Genomic DNA, 25,194 nt, shown 5'->3' on the forward strand with positions numbered 1-25,194 from the left:
AATGCACAATGCCAATAATAAGGTGACTATTCGATAATCTATAAGGATCTCTTCGCACATTTTACTTAATTACAAAATAAAAACAAAAAAAGGTCAGAAGAATTTAGTTTGACATAATCACCAGAACAATTAAACAACTCCCAAAACGAGACTTTATCATTTACACACAATGCGCATATTTCAATTCCTAGATCAACACAATGTGAAAATGGTTCATTTGGATGACATGTAAACACCAGTGAGGTTAATGTAGGTTAAAACTATGCACACTGTTTAATCAAAGTTTCCATTGGAGTTGTTGGGCAGTGCTTGTAAAAATGCATTATTGTGTTATTCTTAAAACAGTTTCAGCTGTAAATGCTTATTAGAAAAATGTAAATATCATTTATACCATCATCAATATTTGAAATATCCATTAGACATACTTTTTATAAATTGCAATTACAGAATCATGTATGCTCATTTGCGAGGTCAATTGAACACAAAAAGCACAAATTAAATGAAACAGTTCAGTGAGAAAAGGAGAAAGTGAGATAAAAACAGAATATCAAAGAGTTACTACTTTACAGATCATGCAGTGAGACATAACTGTATATGGCTACATTTTAAGTAAACAATTACAATATAAATGTTCAAAGTGTTTACTCAAACCATCACAATCAAAATGAATGGCATTTAAGTAAATATTCATCCTTTGAGTGAGAACTTTGTTGTTTTAGGTGAACTCGAAAGAAGCACTTGAGACAAACAATGCAAAAGCTCTTGTTCCTATCATTTCAATTTAACTTTGAAATATGTTTGAAGTTTCCTATTTTCCTTAAATCTATTGACTCTACTTATATGCAATAAAAGAGGCTATAACAGCAGAATTATTCATACGGGCAGTGTGGAAAATCAATGGGAAGAGGGATGGTACACTCTTTATCGCAGCCCTAGTCGTGTTTTCCTACATTTAAACTTTGTTGGAACTGAAACAAGTGTGATTGTAGTCATAATAATAAAGTTCCTTTTAAGATAGCCCACATAAGCACCAGGTATGTGAAGAACTAGGTACAGCCTCTATGGCTTTTAAGAACTTGTGTGCAAAATCCTTTATAAAATCTTCATTGTGTCCACAACGTCAAAAGCACAGCATCATTGGTAAATAATCTGTAATTACCTGTTGTATGTGGGCTAAAGGCTATGACCTCTACGATCATCAACCCATTTTCAATCTGGAAAAAATGACTTATTGGTTTTAAATTGTGATTATAATATGTTTGCTTTGGAGGCAGATACATATATAAACTCATTGGCAACTAAACGAAAAACCTAGCATAAAAACATGATATTTAAATATTGTCTTAAAAGCTGATATTTGTGCTTTTTTGCCTTCTGGCAGGATCAATGGCGTCAGTTTTAAGCTTTACCATCCGTGTTCTTCTTGAACCGAGAAAGTGCCTTTTCGGCATTTGAGGACATTTTCTTCTCAGTTGGTAAATATGTTTCCAAGAAAATGGGAATAGAAAGCTGAAGTCAGACAATTTTTGGTCATATTATAGATATACTAAAAGGTATACAGGTGATGTTTACATACACAGTTATAGACTAAACTACTTTCTTCAGACAAATCATCCCCAAAGACATCCATACTGTGTGAATGGACTTTGAGGTGAAGGTCAACATTTTGATTATAATAATATATATGTAAATCCAATTTGGCTAAACACAAACATTAGATTCCTTTACTACATTTGTTTCTCTCTTTCTGTTCTTTACTCTCTTCCAATGGACAGAGTGGACAGACAAACTAATGACAATCCACATTGGCTGTATTAGCTTTATGCTTATTTACATCATAACATTTTTGACTTTCAACAGGCTTTTGAGTGCAATTGAGTTCAAACCTGGACGTTTTGGAATGTTCTTAGTTGATATTTATTATTGTTACCCTATTTAAATGGTCTATGAACTGAGAAAATACTTAGAAATAAATTATACAGGGCTGCCAGTTTATTAGTAGAAAGTAGAAAATGTTTGATCCAAAATATATTTTACATTACATGATATTGTAAATTGTGAACATCAGGCCCTTGTAATATTAATAGGAACATTTGTTTGAGTAAATTGACACAAATAACCTTAGAAAACCCTACTGACGTTAATTTGCTCCAGCACTTTTTGAGTAGTTTCAGTGAAAGTAAACAAATCCTTTAGATATGTCATCTTGTCATTTTTGAATCTGAATGATATGATATTTTGGCAATGAATAATGTATTCTGTAAATTCAAAGTAATAAAAACGTAAACAATATGCAAACAAACATTTAAAAAAAGTGTGAACATACAAATTTCCCAAACGTGTAAATTTTAAACAAATAATCAGGCACCTTATATGTTTGTAATCTCTCTTCTATAAGGTTTTCACGTGTTAGCCAGCAAACGCAGTATTCCAAGTTATGATGGATCCAGTCCTGAATATAGTATTTCAGTCCAGTATTACAAGATCACATACAAATGAAACAAACCAGAAACAAACAACAAATGACCTAAGTATTTTGCTGTTTGTTCTTGCCTTCACTGATGTCCTTTTTCCCCTTTAATTGACATAATAAAGCCAGTAAACAACGTTGAAGAAGGTGAAGACAGTTGGGAAGATCACCCTCGACCACTTGTCAATAGAGTTTACATCAGTCAAGTCTGGGATGTTGATTTTTAGCTGAGAAGCGCGCCTCCGTAGTCGGCTCTTCTTTTGAGTCATGTGGCACTCCAGCGTGTTTCTGCCATAGTTGTGCCTGGCCAGCCCTGTTTTGCGGTACTGTAGAGTTGAGCTGTCGTATGTCAGCATAGTATTTCTTGGGTCATTGAGACCCAGTGCCAGCTCGGTAACGCCCATGTCATTTTTGATGTCCAGGGTGCCCAAAAGAATGTTTTCATGTGGGTCCATCTGGAAAAAATAATGAAGTTTGTCTAGTTTATTGATATCATGTAACAATATTTATTATCTGATAAAACACATATTCACAATGTTAAACAATGAAGTACCAACATTTAATTTAAACATCTATCCTACAAATATGCGACCACACCACCCCAGATGGGCCTTTTATTTGGAGTGGTGTTTTCTTGTGCGATTGCCCATAACAACACAAATTAAATACTAAATCGGCTTGTTGTGTACACAGCCAAATGTTTGGTAACTCATTATCAACATCTTGTTGTTCGCAGGCAATTGGTCAAAAAGTCTTAATGTTATTGAATAGTAGCATTTCAACACCATTTAAGGCTTTTGCAGTACCTTATTCCTTTGATCGCCAAGTCCCATTGCTGCGTCATCCACAAAGATTGGTTCCCACATCGAGTCATGACCATCAAGATCCCTTTGTTTCATTCTTGCATACAGAGTATCATCTCTGCCAACTACATTCCCCACCAACCACTGCAAGGAAACATAATTGTTTTACTCTTCACTTGATATTACAGGACATTCATCCAAGCAGGTCTATTCGCAGCCATGTTATCTTGGTTATGGCGGCCATTGTATCTCTGCTCGTCGGCATTTGGTTCATGTCATCTGGGAGAAAACTCTGAGTAAGTGAATGCAACTAACTTCCATCAAAACAAAGAGCCAAGTGGCCCTGAGACCTCCTTTCCCATCGTTTCAGCTGGCAACATGTCTCATTTGGATTTTAATCATTGCTAGTACAAGTTTATTACGATGGCTTCCCTTGGTAAAGTGAAGGCAGGAAACATTAGGTCAACCATCCATTTGAAGTGTTGACACTTCTTTTATGTTCTAGTAATTATTTTGAGCTCCCCAGACAGCTCCATTAATAATTAAGATACAATTTCATTGCAAAGTAAAGACAATTTGTAATTTTGTAAATCTAGAGCAAAGAAAAAGAAAAGGGTTCACTTGAGAAATAGAATGTAAGACTTGTGGAAGCTCATCTAGAGTTTGTGCTTTCCTATATGTATGCAGCATTTGAGTTTTATGAAAACATAGGTCAACAAACTAAAGAGGCAAGCTAATGTACCTTGTTTGGATCCATCCTCATCTTTTCGTTGTTGGCTACACTTAGTTTCTCAGCTGCTCTTTTCTGACGTTGAGGGCCCCGTCCAAAGAAGATGTAGTTTACCAGCGCATACTCCAGCAGAGCCATGAAGACGAAGACGAAGCAGCCCATGAGGTACATGTCGATAGCCTTGACATAGGGGATTTTGGGGAGGGTTTCTCTCAAATGGGTGTTAATGGTGGTCATGGTGAGCACAGTGGTAATTCCTAAAAGAGAAAGACAAATGCATTGCATCACATCTAATCATCGTTATAGATACTGTATGAATAACTCAATGTCGAAAACAACATGTATTGCGTTAAAAACAGTTGAAATAATGCTGTAACACATATACTATTTTTCTTATTTATAGCAATCACCTGAAACTCTTACATACTGTTCTCTTCTGAGTGTGTGACAGACTTAATCCTTCCCACCACACAACATCTTTTTGATCCACATGATACCATGTCTGTGCTCGATTAAGCCTGCCAGGGTCAATAAACCCGAAAGGCTTACCACCATGACTTCAAACCATGCATCGGGAGACAAGCTAAAAGAGGCACACCTAAAGTGCTGCAGCGATTTCAAATTAAAATGTCAACCTCGGTCTTGTTCATTAGCAGAGAATTCCAACTGAGAAAAGTTGTAGTCAGTTTTCAAAACCTCGCCCAGCAAGCTGTGCAGATAGTTTCTCTCAAATTGACAGTGAATATCAATGGGATACGTTTCTGCTTATTATGAGTGATATGGAAACAGTGATAACATTTCATATTCCTGCTGTCTTAGTAAAGCACAGCCTCTTCGATGTAGTGTGCCTACCATAGTGTGTCTAAGGTATTATCTATATGCAGGAATTATAACTGGCATGAAAGCCATGATTCTTAAGCCTCAATGTGATTTACCTTGCATGATTAAATAATTGCATTCTCTGCTCCTATGGCGCTCACAAATCCCCTAACACGCACCTGTATATTCTACTGTTAAAGCACACAAAGCATGATTATTTAAGGCAATTTCGATTGAGAGTCTCAGTAAACAATTACTACATTATTTTACAGCTGTCACAAAGCTGACCACTGCTCAAAATAGGATTCAGGCACTTTTCCCAAGCTGTTGATGCAGAAGCTTAACAATAACAACAAAGGATTCCTGCAACACAGTGGCCATGTGTTTCAGCCATTACAGGTCCTCTTTAATGCTTGAAACCAGGTCAGGGTAAAGTGGTGCCTGAATCTAGTGTAGATTGGGGGCCGACCTTATATTTCGCAACTCTGTTGACCCGCCTCCATTATGGAGCATTACCTTTTTTTTCATTTAATCCCATGCATGCCTTCCCCTGGATCACTAAATGCAGCTCAGTCGTCAATCAGCGAAATTGCCTTGTCGACTAAAGCTAGGGATGGGTAGATGGATGAAGCTGGGTGGATGGGGTTGGGTGAAAAGAAGTCAGGGAGCTTCCGATACACACAGAGTAAGCTAGAAGCTCAATACAAACCTCGCAGGCTACACAGGGTTTACATAATTGAGGATGACGGGGGGAAATGGTGACTTCCTGAAGAGCACAGGGGCTCTGAAATAAGAGTGGAAACAACTCAAACTGGTCATCCATCATAATACGTGTGAGAGGAACAGTTACATTTGTGGTACTGGGAATGGTTATTTGACCCTGAACACACAGTTACTGTAAAAGGAGTGAAACAAAGTGTGTTTGTGGATCGGTGCAGTGCTATTCTTTACTGAAGGTTTAAAGATCATGTATTAAAAAAAAATGAAAAATATAAAATACAAGATGCATCATTTATACAATACGTACAATTCAAGGCTTTCACCGCACTGATCAGTTCATCTGTAAGGAGTTTTAGATTTTTGTCGGAAAAAGGCAGTATTTTATAAAGACTATAAACCCTTGTCTGAATTTTCAATGTTTAGGTTTGACACTGGTTTCTAGCCGGAGATAGTGTGAAATGTGCCTTTCTTGTCCCGCATTGCACTTCAGGTGAATTGTATGAATGTGATGATGTAAAGAAGAGAAAAATATCACATAAAAGTAATGTGTAACTGTCACTGACCCATCAATAACAGACCAGGGCAATCTTCCACCCCAACACCTGACAATATGTCTATATTTGTATTGCAGGCCTCACCTAGAGCCACTCTGGCAGCAGAGGCGTCATAGTTGATCCAGAAGGAGACCCAAGAGAGGATGGTGATAAGTATGGAAGGCATGTATGTCTGCAGGATGAAGTACCCAATGTTTCTCTTCAGCTTAAAACTCAGGGACAGACGAGGGTAAGAACCTGCAGAGAGGGGATAGGAAGTGGAAAAAATCAAGCAGAAGTGTAAATATTCAAAAGTAAATATTGTAATCATTTATTTTGTTGGGGGATGGGTTTTTCAATCTACAATTTCCCTGGTCAAAACAATGAAATCGAAGATATTTACTGAAAAGCAGAAACCAGTAAATGTTTAGCACTTTGGGTTGATACAAGAGCAAAATAACAGTTTTATTTCTAACCTTGTTGTGAAGGCATTTTCAATTTAGATGGTTCTCCTCTATCAGTAAGTCTCTCTGACCTGAGTGTCCATTGCAGAAACAACCCAGTAAAAGGCTTTATTTGTTGTCTCTGAACCTCTGAACTAGAGCACTCTCCTGATTTACCTGCTCTCCAATTCCTGGTTATACAAAATATTGTTATAAGTTTGATGGTTTTTCTATCGAGGATCCTCTTATTTTTGCTTATCCTGCTCTATTTGAAATAAACCTTCAGCTGGGGTTTTGGTACAGGAAAACTGTTATCAGAACACATCCTTTCTTCCTGAGGGAATTGGCTGTATTTGGTTTTAAGTTGCATTACAACCACAAAGTAACGGCACTACAGGGCTGGAAAACAGAGCAATATCAACTCCATTGGAGAGTCATGGTTGGGGGAGGAAGATTGTGCTTTTTAATGAAAGCAGCAACAACCCATCATCCTCAGCTCTTCTTTAAATGTCACCACTTGGATTTGCTGTTTCTTTTAGTTAATGTTTGCATGAGCCACCGAGAGAATCCTTGAATAATTTCTTTATGGAGTGAGGGAATAGCTTGGGTAGGAAATGACATGACAGAGGTACAGCAGGGAATATCTATTATTCAAAAGGGAAACAATGTCATTGTCTATCCTTGGACATGACACTTGTATTGGGTAAATGCCCATGGACTTGTGCTGATGTCAGCAACTCTGGGTTCCCCACAGGTCATATACTTCATACTGCAATAGACAGCACGTTAAAAAGGGAATCCACCATCCACCATATCTCGGAATGAGGCAATAAGTGTTTCCATGCACACTGCATGGAAACACTTAGGTTGATAACAACAAATCAGACACGCATAAGAACATTGTGCATTCATCAGAAAGCATTATGTTATTAATAGGGTTGCGTGGAATGTGTGACCCCGTGGACAAAACAAGCCCTCTCATTGGTTGACGCTCTACGATCTTATTGCTTTAGTGTTCTGCTCCCATTCTGTACAGTACCTTGAAACTGTATTCAGCAGAACGCCTGTCCCGCTTACAATTGCTTACTTGCATGACAAAATTCACGAATATGAAAATGCAGAAGAGATTAATATTGTATCAGACAGCATTCTTTTTGTTTATTGCTGTTAAATAAGCCATAGTGTCTTCCCTCTCCCACGACTGCACTTCATTCAGAGGTTTGTATATGTGTTCATTTACATAACAGTCTGCATTTCGGGAAATAAGTGTATGCTATTTTGTTATGCTATTCAATAAGTGAGAAATTCAATATTTATGAATTGCAATATGTTTTGCAGCAGCATAGTGATAATTAAATGAAATAAAAATAACAGAAACTGAATACAACCAAAGGGTGTTTTATAATAGGAGTAAATAAAAACGTAAGCGTGTGTGTATCTAAACAAATTTTTCATACATGCTTGTAGATAATATAGATTTTGAGAATAAGAATTTAGGATTGCATTACGTTATACCACATTTGGATTATTGCTTAATCAACTTTGATTCATGCATTTCAACCTTTTTGTCACCATTACCTGTGGAGAAGACGACATTCTTGGAGATTAGATTATGATCCACAATGTCAAACTGGGGCAGTTCGATCCTGTCCACCCCCGTCACAGCCCCGTTTCCTCCCCGCCAGTAGAACTCAATGTCATCTGTAGTGTAGCCATCTAAAACAGGGCACAGAGCACAGGAATTACTGAGGATTGTTAATGGTATGATCAAATATGTATGTTTATAATCATGTCCAATCTGGATCATGTGCAGTCCAGTTAATGAATCATTCTGCATGATAACGTTTGCATTTGTCACCAAAGTACACTTGGCTGAAGCAAAGAATAATTGGTCTTTGCTTCACTGATTTAAAAAAGATAGAGATGGAGATAATCCATAAATTAAGGATGTTTCTCATATCCTACTTGAATTTGTATGTAAATGCAATTACAGTAAATTAGCAATTACAACTTCTTACTGACTTAGATGCTTCTGGATCTATATATCCCACATTTACTAGCATATTGTATATAGAGAGCAAAATGCAGTGGCAACATTTGCTTCTACAGGTGAGAATGAATGGAAGTCAATTGCCATGACACCGTCAAGTAGCACCTCTTTGTCACTGTTTTCAGATAAAGTGGGTGATTCATACAGATGTAGCACTCCAGATAGGATATATTTGTGCTTTCACACTTTAACAAGTACCAGAGCACACTTTTTTACATTGTAATTATTATTATTATTATTAAATGATCCACTTGTGTGCTCTTGACCCGTCACTTGTGATAATTGAGCATGGCATAACATTGAACAGTTGTATTTGTATACATTGGTTTATTTAACCCTGTTTCAATAAGTACTTTAGAGTTACACACAACTGGCTTAGTACAACCAGTCTAGAAGTCTCGAGTATCTCCACAACAGTTCCTTTCCCTGTTCGAATGCAGCTCAACATCATTATCTGAAGTTCCCACAAGCAAAGCACATGCTCATGCCCTGGTACTGTATTCCTAACGATAACTAAATTATGTAAAAGCCTGTTAAAACTATAAATAATGAAAGGAAGTTAAACATAAAACATTCCATATAGTAGCTGAAGGAAACCCTTATAGTGTATATGTGACTAAATATATATATGAGTCAACTTTATTATGTCTTGTTCCATGAGCAATTAAATTATTAAATACCAAGAGCAAGACTGATTAAATAACCAGGCATCCATTTTCATCTGTAAAACCAAGTCAAATCTGTAAAGAGACAGGAAGCAAGTCCATTAATATTAATCTGAACCAAAGCTGGAAGCTCGTTTGCTCTCATTTTGGCCCAATCAGTGGAGACAAGGACAGCAAAGGCAGCTAGTGGGCAGTGGCAATAAATGATTGAGTAACATAGAACTCTGTAGTTCATATGTATAGTTAAAGACAAGTGGTGTTGGAAAAGAAGCAAGAAGAAAAGTAGAAATGTTTCATTAGACCATGAAACGCTCTCTTGCATAATCCACTGCCTACTGTCTGCTCTGGTACATTTGAAATATCTACTGACTTCAGGGCATAAGAGTATTGGTCTCAGAGAGAGGAGAGGTAGGAGATGAGAAGAGACAGGAGACAGCTGGGGTTTGTGCGCTAAAAGGCTGGCTGGCCATTAAAGCAAAAAAAAACGTAAAGTAAGTAAAACTCAATTAAAACAGCCATTTAAAATAATATGTAAGAAAGCTATTGTCACCATGTAAACCTGCGTGGTTGTGTGAAAGCCTATATCAAATGTAATGAAGTGATTTTTAAGCCTCCCTACACCACAGCAAAAGTCATCATACCATCAAAACATGTGGTTTAAAAAAAAAGCTACACAGCAGTTAAACTTGTTTTAAAACTCAGATGGCATTACTGTTATATGTTTGCATTCTTTAGGGAAACACTAAGGTTGAGAATTGACCCAGAGTTAATTTTTATAGTGCAACACAGTACGATTGCTACATTTTGTAAATGGTAATAGTTCTGACAGCTCATCACGATGAGTGTATTGAAGTGTGAACTGGCTCAACTGAGTGGCAAGAGGCCAAAACGGACAATACACTTTGCTGCTTCAGGACAAACAACTGGATATTATAGCCCTACATCATAAAACTGATAAAAAAAACACGAAAGAATACATTGAAGAAACCTGTTGATCCCAGAGTTGATGTGTAGTTTTGCATTAAGGTAACAGCAGGAGATGAACTAAACAAATCTGGAATGTTTTCTGCCATTCAACACACAACATAATAATCATTTCTGATGGTTGCAACAGTTGTTACAACTGCATGTTGTCTACTGTGTGGATTTACATGAATGTTAGTAGAATTTGCCTGGGTGATTATTATATAATTTGATTGCGTGCGATGAAGTTGACTCTCCTTTTTTGCACTTGCATTTGAGCAGCTAGAAAGTTAATTAAAATGGTTGACATGACCATGTGCAGTGTGTTGGTGTGCGTGCGTCTGTGTGTGTGTGTGTGTGTGTGTGTGTGTGTGTGTGTGTGTGTGTGTGTGTGTGTGTGTGTGTGTGTGTGTGTGTGTGTGTGTGTGTGTGTGTGTGTGTGTGTGTGTGTGTGTGTGTGTGTGTGTGTGTGTGTGTGTGTGTGTGTGTGTGTGTGTAGGATGGCGGTGATGGCAGTGATGACGCTGACGGGATGGACGACGAATCAAAGCATGTTTGCCAGACCAATTTAGAGGGAACTCCTATGCTGTTTCACTGATTAGTGCATATAAACTGTTACATGCAACCCGGTATCACGGCAAGACGTGAACATGTGACGATTTACCATGCTGGGAGACGTGAAGATGTCACGATTGCATCCCTTAAAACGTGACGGTTACACGGTATTGTTAACATGGCCCAACCAGTAGAGCAATACCCGGAAATGCCAAGCAAATGCTACCCCGACGGTCGGTTGTTATTGTCAATATTAATATAATAATGATTTTTTAATAGTCACACTCGTTTACGCCAATTTTCTTGTTGCCCCAGCTGGTCGACACCTCTTTTAGCAGAAACAAAGGCTACATTAATGTATTAAATCTATGTTAATCCATGTGTGTGTTTGTGGAATTAACGGACGTGACATTGTGCGATTGCGTTGCCAGGCAACAGCTTCGGTTCATGTTAATTTACAAACTCTTCAACTAGAACCGTAGTTATATTTAAAAACATGTTAGAAGGCCTCACGAAATACTTTAATGTAAATTAAAATGTAAATGTGAAGGAATGTGTGTATAACAAAATACGCTCGTCATAAGCAATACCGGAAACAGACGTAGGCAAGATCCTCTGCTCTCTGATTGGATGGTTTAGCCGCAATGTACGCTGGGAAATGGGGTTTATGCGATGTGAAATCCGGAAAAAAAAATTCTAAATAAAATAATGCTTTATTCCGAGTGTTAGGGGTGTAACGGTATCCGTATTCGTCCCGTACCGTCACGGTTCGGCACATGCAGTCACACGGCGAATACGCCTTTTTTTTACGAGTGGGAAAAAAGTCTGTCCTTCAGGGCAGTATCCACTACACTATATATAATCCAGGGGGCGGTATTGCGCCTAAAAGCTGTTTGCCAGCCGCCCTTAAACAACAAATAAAGAACAAGAACAAAACACAACAAAACGAACAAAATACAAGAAGAAGAAAAGTTAGTATGGCGATTTCAGATAACACACAGGAGCTAGAACCCACCTGCTTCTTTTAAATCAGCTGTGTGGGAACATTTCGGGTTCCCTGTGGACTACAATAACGATGAAGTGTGCGAGTGGTGGATCGGACGAGGACGGTGTGTCGGCGTTGTTAGACAGCGGTGCAGTATGCTAATGGAAACACACGCCAAACATGCTAAATCATATCAGAAGGCATCACCCAGATTTGCCAATCACCGGAGCCCGGCAAAAGACAACAGCAGTTCAACAGCTTATCCCCGCTGTTTTTAAGAAGCCAATAGGCATGAAAGCAGTGAGACCAAAATAAATAACGGAAGCTTTTGGCTTATTATTTATGATGTAATATTTTCAAGACATTCTTTTTAGTTTTACAGCTTGATGAAACCTTTTTGTTTGACATCAGCAATTATAGATAATATGGCCATCTGAGTGTTTGTGGTGATGTTTGTGGTTTGTTTTTAACTGTTTAATACAGTTAATTATTCAAAATGTCAGAGTTCCTTATTTTTAAACTGAAACTTGCACTACTGTTCAAAGATAAATAACAACAAACCTGGAATTATGCATTTGGGACTTTTTTTTGCTTTATCTTGTTGTACCGAACCCGTACCGAACCGTGACCCCCAAACCGAGGTACGAACCGAACCGTGACTTCTGTAAACCGTTACACCCCTACCGAGTGTGCTTGCTTTTCTCTTTGAAAGTCATCACATAATGGCATTGTAATACACGGTTCGGCCGCATTCAATATTACATATCTGCCGTAGTTCTCTATTTATAGAGCCCTGATGAGAAGACTTCTAGACAAACAGGAACAACTGCTGCCAAAACTGAAAACGTGACGTGGATCTTAAATATATAAGCAATTAAACAACATCTTACAATTCTTTTCACACAATACGTACGTCAATACGGAAGGCAAAGCTCTCTGTCTACCGGGCCATTTTCGTTCCTACCCTCACCTATGGTCATGAAGGATGGGTCATGACCGAAAGAACGAGATCGCGGATACAAGCGGCCGAGATGGGTTTCCTCCGCCGGGTGGCTGGTGCCTCCCTTAGAGATAAGGTGAGAAGTTCGGTCATCAGGGAGGGACTCGGAGTTGAGCCGCTCCTCCTTCGCGTCGAAAGAAGCCAGTTGAGGTGGTTCGGGCACCTAGTTAGGATGCCACCTGGGCGCCTCCCTAGGGAGGTGTTCCAGGCACGTCCAGCTGGGAAGAGACCAAGGGGTAGACCTAGGACCAGGTGGAGGGATTATATCTCTTCGCTGGCCTGGGAGCGCCTTGGGATCCCCCAGTCAGAGCTGGTTGATGTCGCCAGGGAAAAGAAAGTTTGGGGCTCTCTGCTGGAACTGCTACCCCCGCGACCCGACCACGGATAAGCGGGAGAAGATGGATGGATGGGTTATTCTCTACTAATAGTTAATTAAAGACTGTATATAATGACTATGTTGCACATCCCTTTCAAGATTTCAAGATTTTCTATTTATAATCAGTTAAAATAAGTGCTTAAACATAGTTAACATTGCTATGTTTAAGCACTTATTTTAACTGATATTATACATATGTATTATACTCCTATAAGATGTATGTAGATAGTATAAGACATGTGCAGAATATGACAGTTTAATGGTGGAGGTATACACACATATTGATAGATGTCTTGTAATGCGCTGTTGAGGAACCTGTGACCCAAGTTTTTCATTCATTGCATAACTACACCGTAGTTGTGTATAATTTGATATGTCAATAAACCTTAGAAAATCTTGAAATCTTGAAAGGGATGTGCAAAATAGTCAATATATACAATCTTTAATGAACTATTAGTAGAGAATAACGAGTAATGAATATACTTTATAGGGATCTGATAATACAAATAATAAAATCCAATAACGTGCTTTAACCACCAGGTGTCCCTTTCTATCAGCTGTGCACTGTTATGGTGTAAATACAGCCTGACATCTTCACGTCTCCCAGCATTGTAAATCATCACATGTTGGTTACATGACACATCCTTTCTCTTCTCCAATACTTTTGTTGGTCTTGTATCCTTTTTCCCCCCACCCATTTTCCATAACTTGTTACATTTTTATCTCCTCTTTTTCCTACCACTCTTTTCCATTTGATTACACTCCTGTTCCTTGTCCCTTTTTGTTATTTCGGTGTCATAACTACTATTTTGTGTCCATTTATCACTCACTCTACCTTCCTTCTTCTTCTCCCTCCCCCCTATCCTGCTCTGCTTAATTAATACTTGTGTGACCTATTTAGTTGCTGTGAATTATTAACACAGACTCCTCAGTGGCTGCTCTCAACACCCTCACACTCTGACATCTCTACGTCCTCTTGACGTAAGTGGAGACTGTGCGCACAGCACTCAGATATTCCCCCTTTTCAGTCTCAAAAATAATGTATTTCCAAAGCATTTGTGTATAATATAGTCATATGGGAAGTTATATGACATCATCATCACCTCAAACAAAAAAAAATGAATAGAATTCTCAAAATATATTCTACTGTGAATAAGTAGCACGATGGAAAAATTAGATCAATGTGTTCTCTTCTCGTTCCAGTAGAAAGCCTGGCAGCTGCATTTTGAAACAACTTTCACACGATTAAGTGCTCCTCTACTAAGTGCAGAGTATCAGGAAATTATATTAGTGGAGATGGGATGAAATAAAGGCAGGTCAGGTCAGGGGCAGGCAGAAATAACTTAATTTTAGATACATACCTTAAGTGATAAAACCGTGACTGAACAACCTGCTCTACTGGAGATTTTAAATTATAATTTTAGTCAATGTGTTCAGTCGCAGGGGATCGTCCCCAGAGGATGAAAGACCATTTTTATTGGTGACCCACTAATCTTACCACCTGTGTCACCACCAGGGACAACCACAAGATATATATTTAAAATGTAAGGGAAAGTACAATCACATTTCCAACTAGAAGGGTACTGTGAGACCAGTGGCGGTTCTAGAACATTTACATGGGGTGGCAAAGGGGGGGCCAAGAGGTCATGCCAGAATGGCATTGGAGAGCGGACAGTACGTGGTATTTTATACTGTATAATGTATATATAACCTATTTATTGTTAAATCATGCCCTAACTTGTGATAGGGCCTAACACAAGTTCTTAATGCACAAGAGAAACAAGGTGTTCAGACAAATAAACTAAAATATAGTATAAAACAGCAGAAAATACTCATGATACCCTATAATTCTGTTTACTCTAAGTACAGTAAAAGTACTTAGTTATTATTAAGTACACAAAGCACATCACCCATCTCTCCCAGCAAATAATTTCAATAAATATGTGTCAATACGAAGAGCCGCTAGAATAGATAGTGCTGCTGTAATGGAATATGTATGCAAGGAGAATAAAAACATACCATGTGGTCCAGCTGGAGTTTCATCTTCCTCATGATCCCTGCCTCTGTCCCTCTTTCTGACACTTCCTCTTTATTCCTAACATACATTTCTTCTTCTTGACTAATGTCTTCATCTCCTCCTGGCTTTCTCCTGCTCTGACCCTCCTGGTCTCTTCAGTTTACTCTCTTTTCCTCTTTATGTTCGTCCTGATATCTTCTCAGATGTGTCTTTTTGTTGTTGTTGAATCACTCCAGCTACTCTGGCCTGCAAGAGTCTACTTGTGAAAAGCACTGGTACAAATGCTTGTATAACTTTACACGTTAGGGCCATGTAGCTAATAAGTAGCATATAAAAAATATTAAATCAGAAAGTATTTATCAAATGCACACAAGCAGTGTTTAGATCCAGTTTGATGGTAAAAGATGTATCCTGGTTTAATTGATCTGACCTCATTGCTGTGATGTGTAATTTACGTGGATTTAATAGTACCGCATAGTTTAGCAAATAAAGTGATCGATCTCCCAGCTAGCGCTGTAGTACTACAGCTAGCGCTGTAGTATTGTGTAACGTAACGTCCCAAACAGCGACCGCCTGTTAAACGCTATCAATTCAAACAGCAGCGTCTTATTAATATTTTGTTTCAAGCTCTCGTTCTTAGTAAAAACAAAACTAGTGGAAGGGGAAATGCTCCCAGGGGAAGCTGATCCACCTTCAGGGTCAATCGAATCATATGCCAGTACAAGCTCGAGCCAATCAAACCGCGTGCTTGTGTGTCCAGGGTGGGAGATTCATGTGATTGGCTGTTAGTCGAGCTTCAGACACGGCTGCCGGCAAGCTTCAACGCATGCCGCCGTGTGGAAGCTACGTGAGCCACGGTCTGTGAACGCCGCTCTGCAGTTTAATGCAGGGCCGTAGCTACATTTGTAACGGGCCAACAATTATATTTAAAAGGATTCACTTTTAATTAATGAACTGCTTGTTTCGTTGCTTGAGAAGCTTGTGGACATAGTGTAGGTTTGTTTCTATAAGTACAGTTTAGGGACACAAAAGTTAGGGGGGCAGCTGGGGGGGAAAGGCTCTACAGTGGGGGGGGGGCAGCTTCCCCCCTTTACCCTCCATAGATCAGCCCCTGCTGTGAGACCAATAACGTTTCCATAAGTACAAATAAAGGTTTGTATCTGGCGTTGATTCAGATCTGCTCAAAATGTAATGTTCTTACTAGACCCATGCTACCCCCTTCCAGTGAGTTTCATGAGCATTGGGCCAGTAGTTATTTTCCATAATCCTGTTGAAAGATTGACAAACAACCCAAACCAAACATAACCTCAGTGCCATAGGTAAAAAACATAGAACCCTAATGCTTTGTACCAGTTCACGACAAAATGTCAACTCTTCCTATGATATATCTAAGAAAATGTAAAATATAAATGTCATGGCCTATTCTCTGGCACCTCAAGAGATGCAATTTAAACAAAGCATAGCAAAGCAAATTTGTCAGTACACTCTTAGTTCCATCTAACACTTTTGTATCATGTCGTATAATACATTGTAACATTTTAATGGGGCTATTACAAGTTTACAATCCTTTGTATAAACACTTTTGGTGAAGTGAATGCCTTTGTCTAAACTGTACACAAATCAGAGTCAATGATTTGATCAGGCCCTCATGTGTTTGATTGTCCATTTACCCAATCCACTTAACTCCATTGCTTCTACGAGATTGAAGCTGACTTGGCAATTTTGCGTCACCTCGCTCTCATACTAAAGTTATTATGTCACAGTATTTGGCACAGATATCTTGTCCTGATTCCCATTGCATGAAATTAACTGTGATACATTAGAGTGAGTGATAATAGAGAGAAAAGAAGATCTGCAATGCATTACACCCGAGAGAGTTAGTCTACTATTATGTATTAACTTTGTCTTCGAAAAACAATGGAATAAGGAAAGAGGAAATTAGCTGATTGATTCTTCAAATGCATAATAAGCAAACTCACCCATTCAGTATAAATTCAAATAAAATGGGTGTGACAATGTGTATTTTACATATTTATAATAAATGAAATTGTCCACGATAGCATCAGAGGAGATAGCAATACAATACTAAAGCTATTTAAACTGGGAAACTGGCATATCTCCCTGACCGAATCTGACTCCAGGCCTTTATATGAAATAATGTCTCTTGATTTGTTTTAATGGGCAAAGACGGATTTTGGAGGGAGATAAAACACTGGCTTTGATGCTCTTGGCTAAACATAATCAGACGTAACAAAGGTTGTTTTTATACTTCTAAATGGTGCTATGAAACATCATGTATCCAATTTATAAACTTACATTCATTAGAGTTTATAATCAACACAAATGTAATTGAAACATACATTTTAAAGGTTCGCACAGCAGCACTTTAAACAATCACACACATCCTTTTATCTGATTGTCTTCACATCTATTATGAGAATAGCTTTTTTACGATTTACAGTGTTTAAAGACCCTAGCTGTAGAACAGCCAGAATCAATAGATGTCATAGCAGATGTGAAAGCTAATTTACTCACCATAAATAATATTGAGTATTGCGGATGCTTCACCATGCAACAAACCTTTAGACTAGTCACACACACAAGGAGTATGGGGAAGTGTGTGTCAATGTTAAAAACTCATCAAATAGTCATTAATAACAGACCCTACAAAGTTATACCTAACTAACCAGACCTGTAGTGTTTACAATGTATGGTTTAGGAAACCTGGCTCTTTTCAGAGTCTTTAGGAAGAAATACTCAATGCAAAATAAATGTACATTGTTTAGTCCTAGGATACAGGCAGACACATGTAAACAAAAAAAGACGCACGTGCTTGCATGGACACATCAAAACATACTTACACACAAATGGGACCGTCAAATCAAACCCTGAACTCTGAACCCTGCCTCTAGCTCTCCCCTGAGAGCTGAGAAGGCTACTCCTCTCTTAAATATGTCTCAGATGAATTTTTTATTCCACGCAGTTCAAAGCGACTTTAATGTTATTCCTGGTGTCCAATTAAAAATGTCTTCGAAACTTTTGCAGTACACAGCGAGCTGCAGCTGACAGCATGACAGGGACAGAACATCTAAAGATAAGATAAGATAAATAAGCCATGCAAGCCCGAGTGTAGAAAACTATTCACAGCGCGGAGGATGTGTGCAGTTTCTAAACATTGGATGTGCTCTGATGGGCAAAGAGAGCAAGACAGAGAGAGAGATAGACTGTGAAAGTGGCTTTGTCCATATGATGTGGATCGCTGGTGTAGAAAATAAACGTATTACTTGGTAGAGATGCTGTGATGAAATGAGAGATTTCACTTGGAGGCCACAGCAACTATGTAAAATAACAGTAAATGTTTTACTTTCTCTGTATGTGCATGTATGCATGTGTGGATATATGATTGTATCAGGGACTGCACATATGTTATTATATTCACTCATCGAATTATTTTCCAAAGCTCTTGACACAAAATATATAAGCTGAAGGCGCTAATCAGGTCAAAAAGGTTTCTGTGTAGTATTCAGTCCCCTTACTGTTGTTATGATTTATTGAGAAGGAGTGCAGCTGCTCTACTTGTGAAGTCAATGTGACATGTTTAACTAGAATCAGCTTCCTGTAAAGGTAGGACTACTCCACAGCAGTACTGTGCATGGTAAACTGCATTACTGTAACAGTGACCCAGAACACCAGGGGGTTTAACCTGTTTTACTAATAAATATGACCTTGCACTGAGGTAAAACCTTGGGTAGCCTCCTACGCTAGTTGAAGTCCTGGATTACGCATGCATTATAAAGATGCTGAGCTTGTAGTAAAAAAACAAATGCAGAATGATAGGGCTTGGCTCGTGAGGTAATAAACCTGACGCTTATCCGGTGCTGTTTAAGGTGAGGCTGAGGTAGTGTGGTAATAAAGCAAGGTTTACCTTACCTCATATCAATGAGGTAAGGTAAACTCGACTCAATTTCCACTGCTACGCTGATGATACCCAACTGTATCTCAGCACCACTCCATCCTCCCAGCCCCCCCCTCAGTCTCTCATCAACTGCCTGCATGACATCAAAACATGGATGTCTTCCAACTATCTTAAGCTGAACAGCAATAAAACAGAGCTCATGGTTGTGGCACCCAAGGCCCTGCTCCAGAAGGTTGGTGACTTCGTCCTCGAGGTCGACGGCTGCTCCATCTCCCCATCTCCTGAAGCCCGCAACATGGGTGTCATCCTCGACTCCACCCTTTCCTTCCATTCCCACGTCAAATATGTGACTAAATCGGCCTTTTACCACCTAAGGAACATTGCCAGACTCCGACCGTCACTCTCGGAGTCGGTTGCCGAAACCCTAGTGCATGCGTTTGTCACCACCCGCTTGGACTACTGCAATGGTGTCCTGTTCGGGGTTCCCAACAAAACCCCGGACAGGCTCCAGTATGTCCAAAACTGTGCTGCTAGGGTACTCACGCACACAAAGCCGTGGCAGCACATCACTCCCACCCTCATCCACCTACACTGGTTGCCGGTCAAGTCCCGCATATCCTACAAAGTCCTCCTCCTGACCTACAAGTCCCTCCATGCCCTTGCCCCCCAGTACCTATCGGACATCCTTCACCCACATGCCCCACCCCGGAACCTGCGGTCCTCAGACTCTGGCCTGCTTACCACCCCCCGCACCAAACTGCAAACCTTCGGGGACAGAGCCTTCAGTGTGGCTGCCCCCACCCTCTGGAACGCTCTCCCTGCGGAGATTCGCAACATCCCCACACTCGACGCCTTCAAAAGGGCCCTCAAGTCCCATCTGTTTGCCAAGGCTTTCGGCCCCTAAATCGATCTGTTGTTTTGTCTGTCTGACTTTTGTTTTGTTATGTTTGTTTTTGCCCTATTACTTGTAAAGCGACCTTGGGTCCCTTGAAAGGCGCTATATAAATCCAAGCTATTATTATTATTATTATTATTATTATTATTATTATTATTATTATTATTATTATTATTATATACAAAATAAGACTGCAACTGTAAAGTGTTTTACAATGAAGTCCTATAACTATAGTGACCATGATAAAATAGATAGTGTTAGTGATGTTTACAGAAAGAAAAATATGCATAGTCTTCTGTGCCTTGTTACCAAGTAGGATTTAACACGGGAACATTGGATTATTTGAATGTGTATACTGTTGAAGTGAACAACAGTGGACAGGACAGATGAGGTGGAGCAAACCTTTTAATATAACGGTATTCTGTGTTGACCATTCAAAGCCATTGTACAGGTACAACCAGAAGTCCTCAGTATGTGCTGAGTAGCAACAACATTGGGATAATACAATGACAAGGAGTCATCCAGACTCAAACCAAAGCAGAGTAGGTATTTTTAATATTTCGAGGGGGAAAAAAAGGCTAACAATAAGCAGGGTCGGAATTGGGCACCACAACCATAAATTGTATTAATTATTGGATTTATGCACCACCCCGAGAACAGGGAAATTGACCCGAATCATGGGGCTTAAATAGTCTATAAAGGAGTAATGGGCTTGTATGCAACATAATCACTAATGATGCTGCATAGATTCATTTTAAAGCATTACACATCAGTAACCACAAACAATGAAACATTATAATGGAACGTGCATTATTAGAGTTGTGTCATTATTGCTTAACTTAACACCTTGATCAGTCAACCTCTAGTTCACGTCTAATGGAAATGAAGGATTAAAACACACAGCACACATTGTATTAGGAGCAGTGGGCAGCTACAAAACAGCACTTTATTTTCGAGCAATAATGTTTACTCAGCGTATTTTGTATTTATATGTACTTCTTTGATCAGTTAATTGTTCTCGTACTTGAGTAAAACTTATCTAAAGTAGCCAAACATGTATTTTACTTGATCCAAAATATTTGAGTCCTCTTTCCATCTAGTTTTTCATTTTACAATACTGGCAAACTAAAATATAAGTGAACATGTTGTGTATCCAGCCAACCATTCGACACAGGCAGGATGGGAAAATCTCAGGGCTTTCCAGAATGAATAATTGACATCTCTCCATATCCACAACTATAAGCCTGAGGTTTTTCTATGTTTCCTTCCAATCTTTCTGTTTGAACCTCTGACTCATTTCAAACATGCAACCAATGATGAATGTATAGTACAGAGCATAATTCCTGAAGTTGCAGAAAAACAATAAATTACAATGAATTGGTACAGTTCCAAGGGGGAATTTCAAAGAGTTGTTCACATGGAACCATGTTTACAATGGGACAAATACACTAAATGCTGTTTTCTCCAAGATTAGTATAGTTGTTTTACCAATTTCCACAATAGTGAAATACTTCTTGAAATATCCTTTATTCAACAAGAGACAGGAGTAAGTTGGAAAACAAGACTAATTTAAAAATGATTGATATTCTATTGAACTGTTTTGGCAAGGTAACTTCATGACGATAACTGATGAATGAATGTTCTTACACAATTGAAATTGACATGGTAGCTACAATCACTGTACTCAAACAGCTTGTTGTTGCCTGATGGAATGTTTGTACCTGGGTAGGGAGTTGAACCTTTCCTAAAATAATGAGAAAAGGTCAGCAAAAAGGCATGAAAGCCTGAAAGAATTACGTTTTTGGATGTTGTGTTCAACCTGTCACTGCTTATTTAATAACTCACTGGCTCAATACCAAGGATATTAGGAGACATTGGGCAATCAACCTCACTAGAAACTAGCCAAATAACTGCTATGTATACTGACATTATTATGGAAAATGTGTTAAAGAAAATAAGGAAGGTTGTGGTGCAGAGAGGGGCAGAAGCTCAAGTTAGAGAATCAAAATCTAGAGTTCAGGGAGGAGCAGAGCACAGCTGCATGAAAATAAATCATCCAACTCAATGATACAAGTCATCACTAGATCTAAGACTGTCCAAACCAGCAGAATTCCCCTTCACACTGCTGCCCTTCAAATCCCTGGACTCAGATGAAACAAAAGAGTGTGTGTGAGTGTGTGTACTGTATCTTAAATGTTCATCTGACAGGCACATCACATTGTCAAGAGCCTGCGATGTGCGCACATATACTGTATACACACAGCAACACACACAAACACAACTTCAGTTTACTATTCCCCAGCAAAATAGTTTTAAACTTTAAGCGTGTCACCAAATTAGAACGGAAGGATGTGTGCTCGGTCTGCTTATGACTAGCTGTGTTGTGAAGAACACTCATCTGTGAAAAGCCAGTGTTTCTCTCTCTCCCCTAGACTTGCGTTCAATCATTCTCTGAACAGTGTTCAAACAAGTACTTTAAATGGACACTGCACAGTATGAGGTACATTTGGAGTTGCAAGCTATACACTATTTTACTAGAGGCATACCAGGTTCCCAATTATTTTTTTGTTTTTTGTTAACCCCCGTGGGAAGTTAAACTACAGATGACAAGTAGCCTGCTTACACTTCTTATTTAATATCTGCCCAGTCTGTGACCTTATGGGCATCATGGGAGTTTCTAATTGTGAGGCACACATGTTTTCTCTAGACTACTGGCTAAGAACGGTGTTATTAACATATAGAAAAGTTAGTTATTTGGATGATAAAAAGTATAATATCATATTCCAAATATTTGTTTATTGGCCAACTGTTTGTACTCTGCCCCACAGCGGATCCTTATGGATTTGGGGAGAGGTCTGTGCCTGCGTGTTCAATCATTATCCACTTTTTCACCAAGTCTACATCCAACCTTGATCTACATATATTACATACATGGCAACAATGGCACCATTTTTAAATCAGGTTCTGGTTATAGAAACACACTACTTGAACTATACGACCTCTTATAAATGTCATTGTTCAACTGTATAGTGCGTTAATGAGTTAAAAAAAGTGTAATATAGCCTACTTCTTACGCTCTATTTCCTTCTGTACACCAGCACCAGCTGTAGGTCTTCCAGCTCACTTGCACATTTGAGTGTAACACCCTTTAACCATCTCTACATGGAAGCTACATTCAGATACATTTACTTTATCCAATTGAGTTGTTGTGACTTTGCTTGAGCACGTTTAGCTGATTTATTTCCCCTGTGACAGTAGATGAATACACCTCGTCATCCTCAACACTATTTCCATCCCTTTCTAATGTGCCAGAAACAAAGGAGGTGTTTGGAATCATTGCAGCATAAAGCAAAGCACATAAAACAACCATTTATTTGATAAAAGTGAAATTGCCATTTTAGGATTTACTCATAATACCATTAGAAACATCTTAAATGAAAGTACAAACATGAACTTTTCTGTTATCTAATTGATGAAACCAGAAGTGCCTGTTCAGCCGATTGCTTGACCTCTTGTATTGCTGCTTGCAGCTATGAGAACTGCTCATCCAAACCACTTCACACTGGACAATGCACTGCCCGGGGGTCATCAGCAATACACTTTCTGAGTGTGAAGTCGATCGGATTAATGGTTGCAAAGAAAATCGAAGGAGTGACATACATGCATACAGACAGAGCATCCTTCCATTTTAGTTGCAACTTTAGCATGGAACATTGAAATAGACCACAGAGATACAGCAACAATCCTGGGGTGCATTTAAACCTTAAAACCTAGAATGCTTTGGTTAAATGGTAGGTGGTGTAGAGATGCCACACCACCCCTAGGACACCTCTTCTGATGTACTGCTCATACATTGTTGACGTTTTAAAATCGGCTGCAGAGTTCAGATCTGTGCAGCATTAGCAATAGCTCTACTTCATCACTTCAGCACCAACGACAGTTCACATTACACAACGGAGTTTGCTGCTCCAGTGAGGTTAAAGGCTCTTATTGAGTTATGACCATTAGCTCATTTGATGAGTGCTATCTTGCGTACAAGATGGCTTATTCAAGTATTTTACCTAAACTCTTGCCTGCAAAACTGTGCCGGATAAAAGTAATAGGTAAAAAACACCTTTCTTCTGGGAATCAACTTGTATGCAATAAGCGATATTTTTTATTCCTGGAAGAGCAAACTCGGCTGAGGGTGTATTTAGAGAGGAAATAATGTCTCTTCTTTTATCAAGGGAAATACATTAAAATTGCATGGGAAGGGTTATGTTGAAAATATTAAAATTCTGAGTAAATCCTTGTACTACAGTAGAGCACAAATTGTACAGCGTGCCCAGTCACACATAGCTCCTGACAGCTGACTGAACATAGCCAAGGCCATGCCATGTACTGTTTGAAAGGGTACAGACACTTAAGTCAGTTAGGGGATTTAGAGCACTGACAAGAAACAAAATAATTAATGAAGGAAGTAAATAATTAAAGAATAAAGGGAGGAATTACTCACAACTCTCTATCTCGAGTGTGCAGTTTTGCTCATCCAGAGGATACCTTCTCAGGTCCATCATACAGGCAGCGGTGGTAGTGATCCTGAAACACAACACAGAGTATGTTCAATTCAAAGCATTGTGGTTACATTTGATGGACACCAAACTAGAGGTTTAGGTAGAGTGTCATGAATCAGATGTTATACATGTTTAGGGTCAAATTTGAGAACAGTTCAACATAATTCACAGAATACTGATATGTATTCATCTTCCACTTAACCAGAGGTAACTAAACTCAAAATCTTTGTAACCCTGCACAGGTAAATGCAGGAGCCTCAGAGGATTTGGGAGGTGGTGGCAGCAGTTGTTGGAAGTCCGCTGGGGATTACAGGGCCAAAACTAATCCTTATGTCCCAGTTTTAGCATTGTTTGGATAATCCTATGGGTCCTCTGTCAGGCTCCACCTGAGATATAAGTCACAGGGGGGATCAAACTCTGCGGGGCAGTGGTGGCAGCAGTAGGCCAGAGATAACAGTCGTGTTGGTTGTACTACTATTATTACATGTCATGGAATATGTCGGATGAAGGCAGAGTATAACATACTGATGACATCCCAAATACTATAAAATAGCTTGAGTAAAATACTATACTACTAAATGGAATTAAGATTGTTTTCATACTTGAATATTGTTATTGCTGAACACAACAGTTACAAACAATGTGACTGGCAGGATGTGAACACAAACAAAATGTCAATAAAGTATGTGATTTCCAAGGCT

At 39.0% G+C, this 25,194-nt stretch overlaps 1 protein-coding gene across 1 annotated transcript in view; it reads right to left on the minus strand.

Moving 5' to 3' along the window:
- Window positions 1-250: 250 nt before the first annotated feature.
- Window positions 251-25,194, minus strand: part of LOC117458943 (gamma-aminobutyric acid receptor subunit beta-2) — a 56,484-nt gene continuing 31,540 nt past the window's right edge. Inside the window, exons 5-10 of the mRNA XM_034099693.2 lie at window positions 24,436-24,518; window positions 8,097-8,234; window positions 6,181-6,333; window positions 4,016-4,260; window positions 3,277-3,417; window positions 251-2,925 (exon numbers count right to left, since the gene is read on the minus strand). Of these exons, the coding sequence (XP_033955584.1) occupies window positions 2,578-2,925; window positions 3,277-3,417; window positions 4,016-4,260; window positions 6,181-6,333; window positions 8,097-8,234; window positions 24,436-24,518 (1,108 nt within the window). The 3' untranslated portion in view covers window positions 251-2,577. The remainder of the gene's footprint in view (window positions 2,926-3,276; window positions 3,418-4,015; window positions 4,261-6,180; window positions 6,334-8,096; window positions 8,235-24,435; window positions 24,519-25,194) is intronic.

Source organism: Pseudochaenichthys georgianus, chromosome 14 (assembly GCF_902827115.2).
Source record: "Pseudochaenichthys georgianus chromosome 14, fPseGeo1.2, whole genome shotgun sequence".
Classification (NCBI taxonomy): Eukaryota; Metazoa; Chordata; class Actinopteri; order Perciformes; family Channichthyidae; genus Pseudochaenichthys; species Pseudochaenichthys georgianus.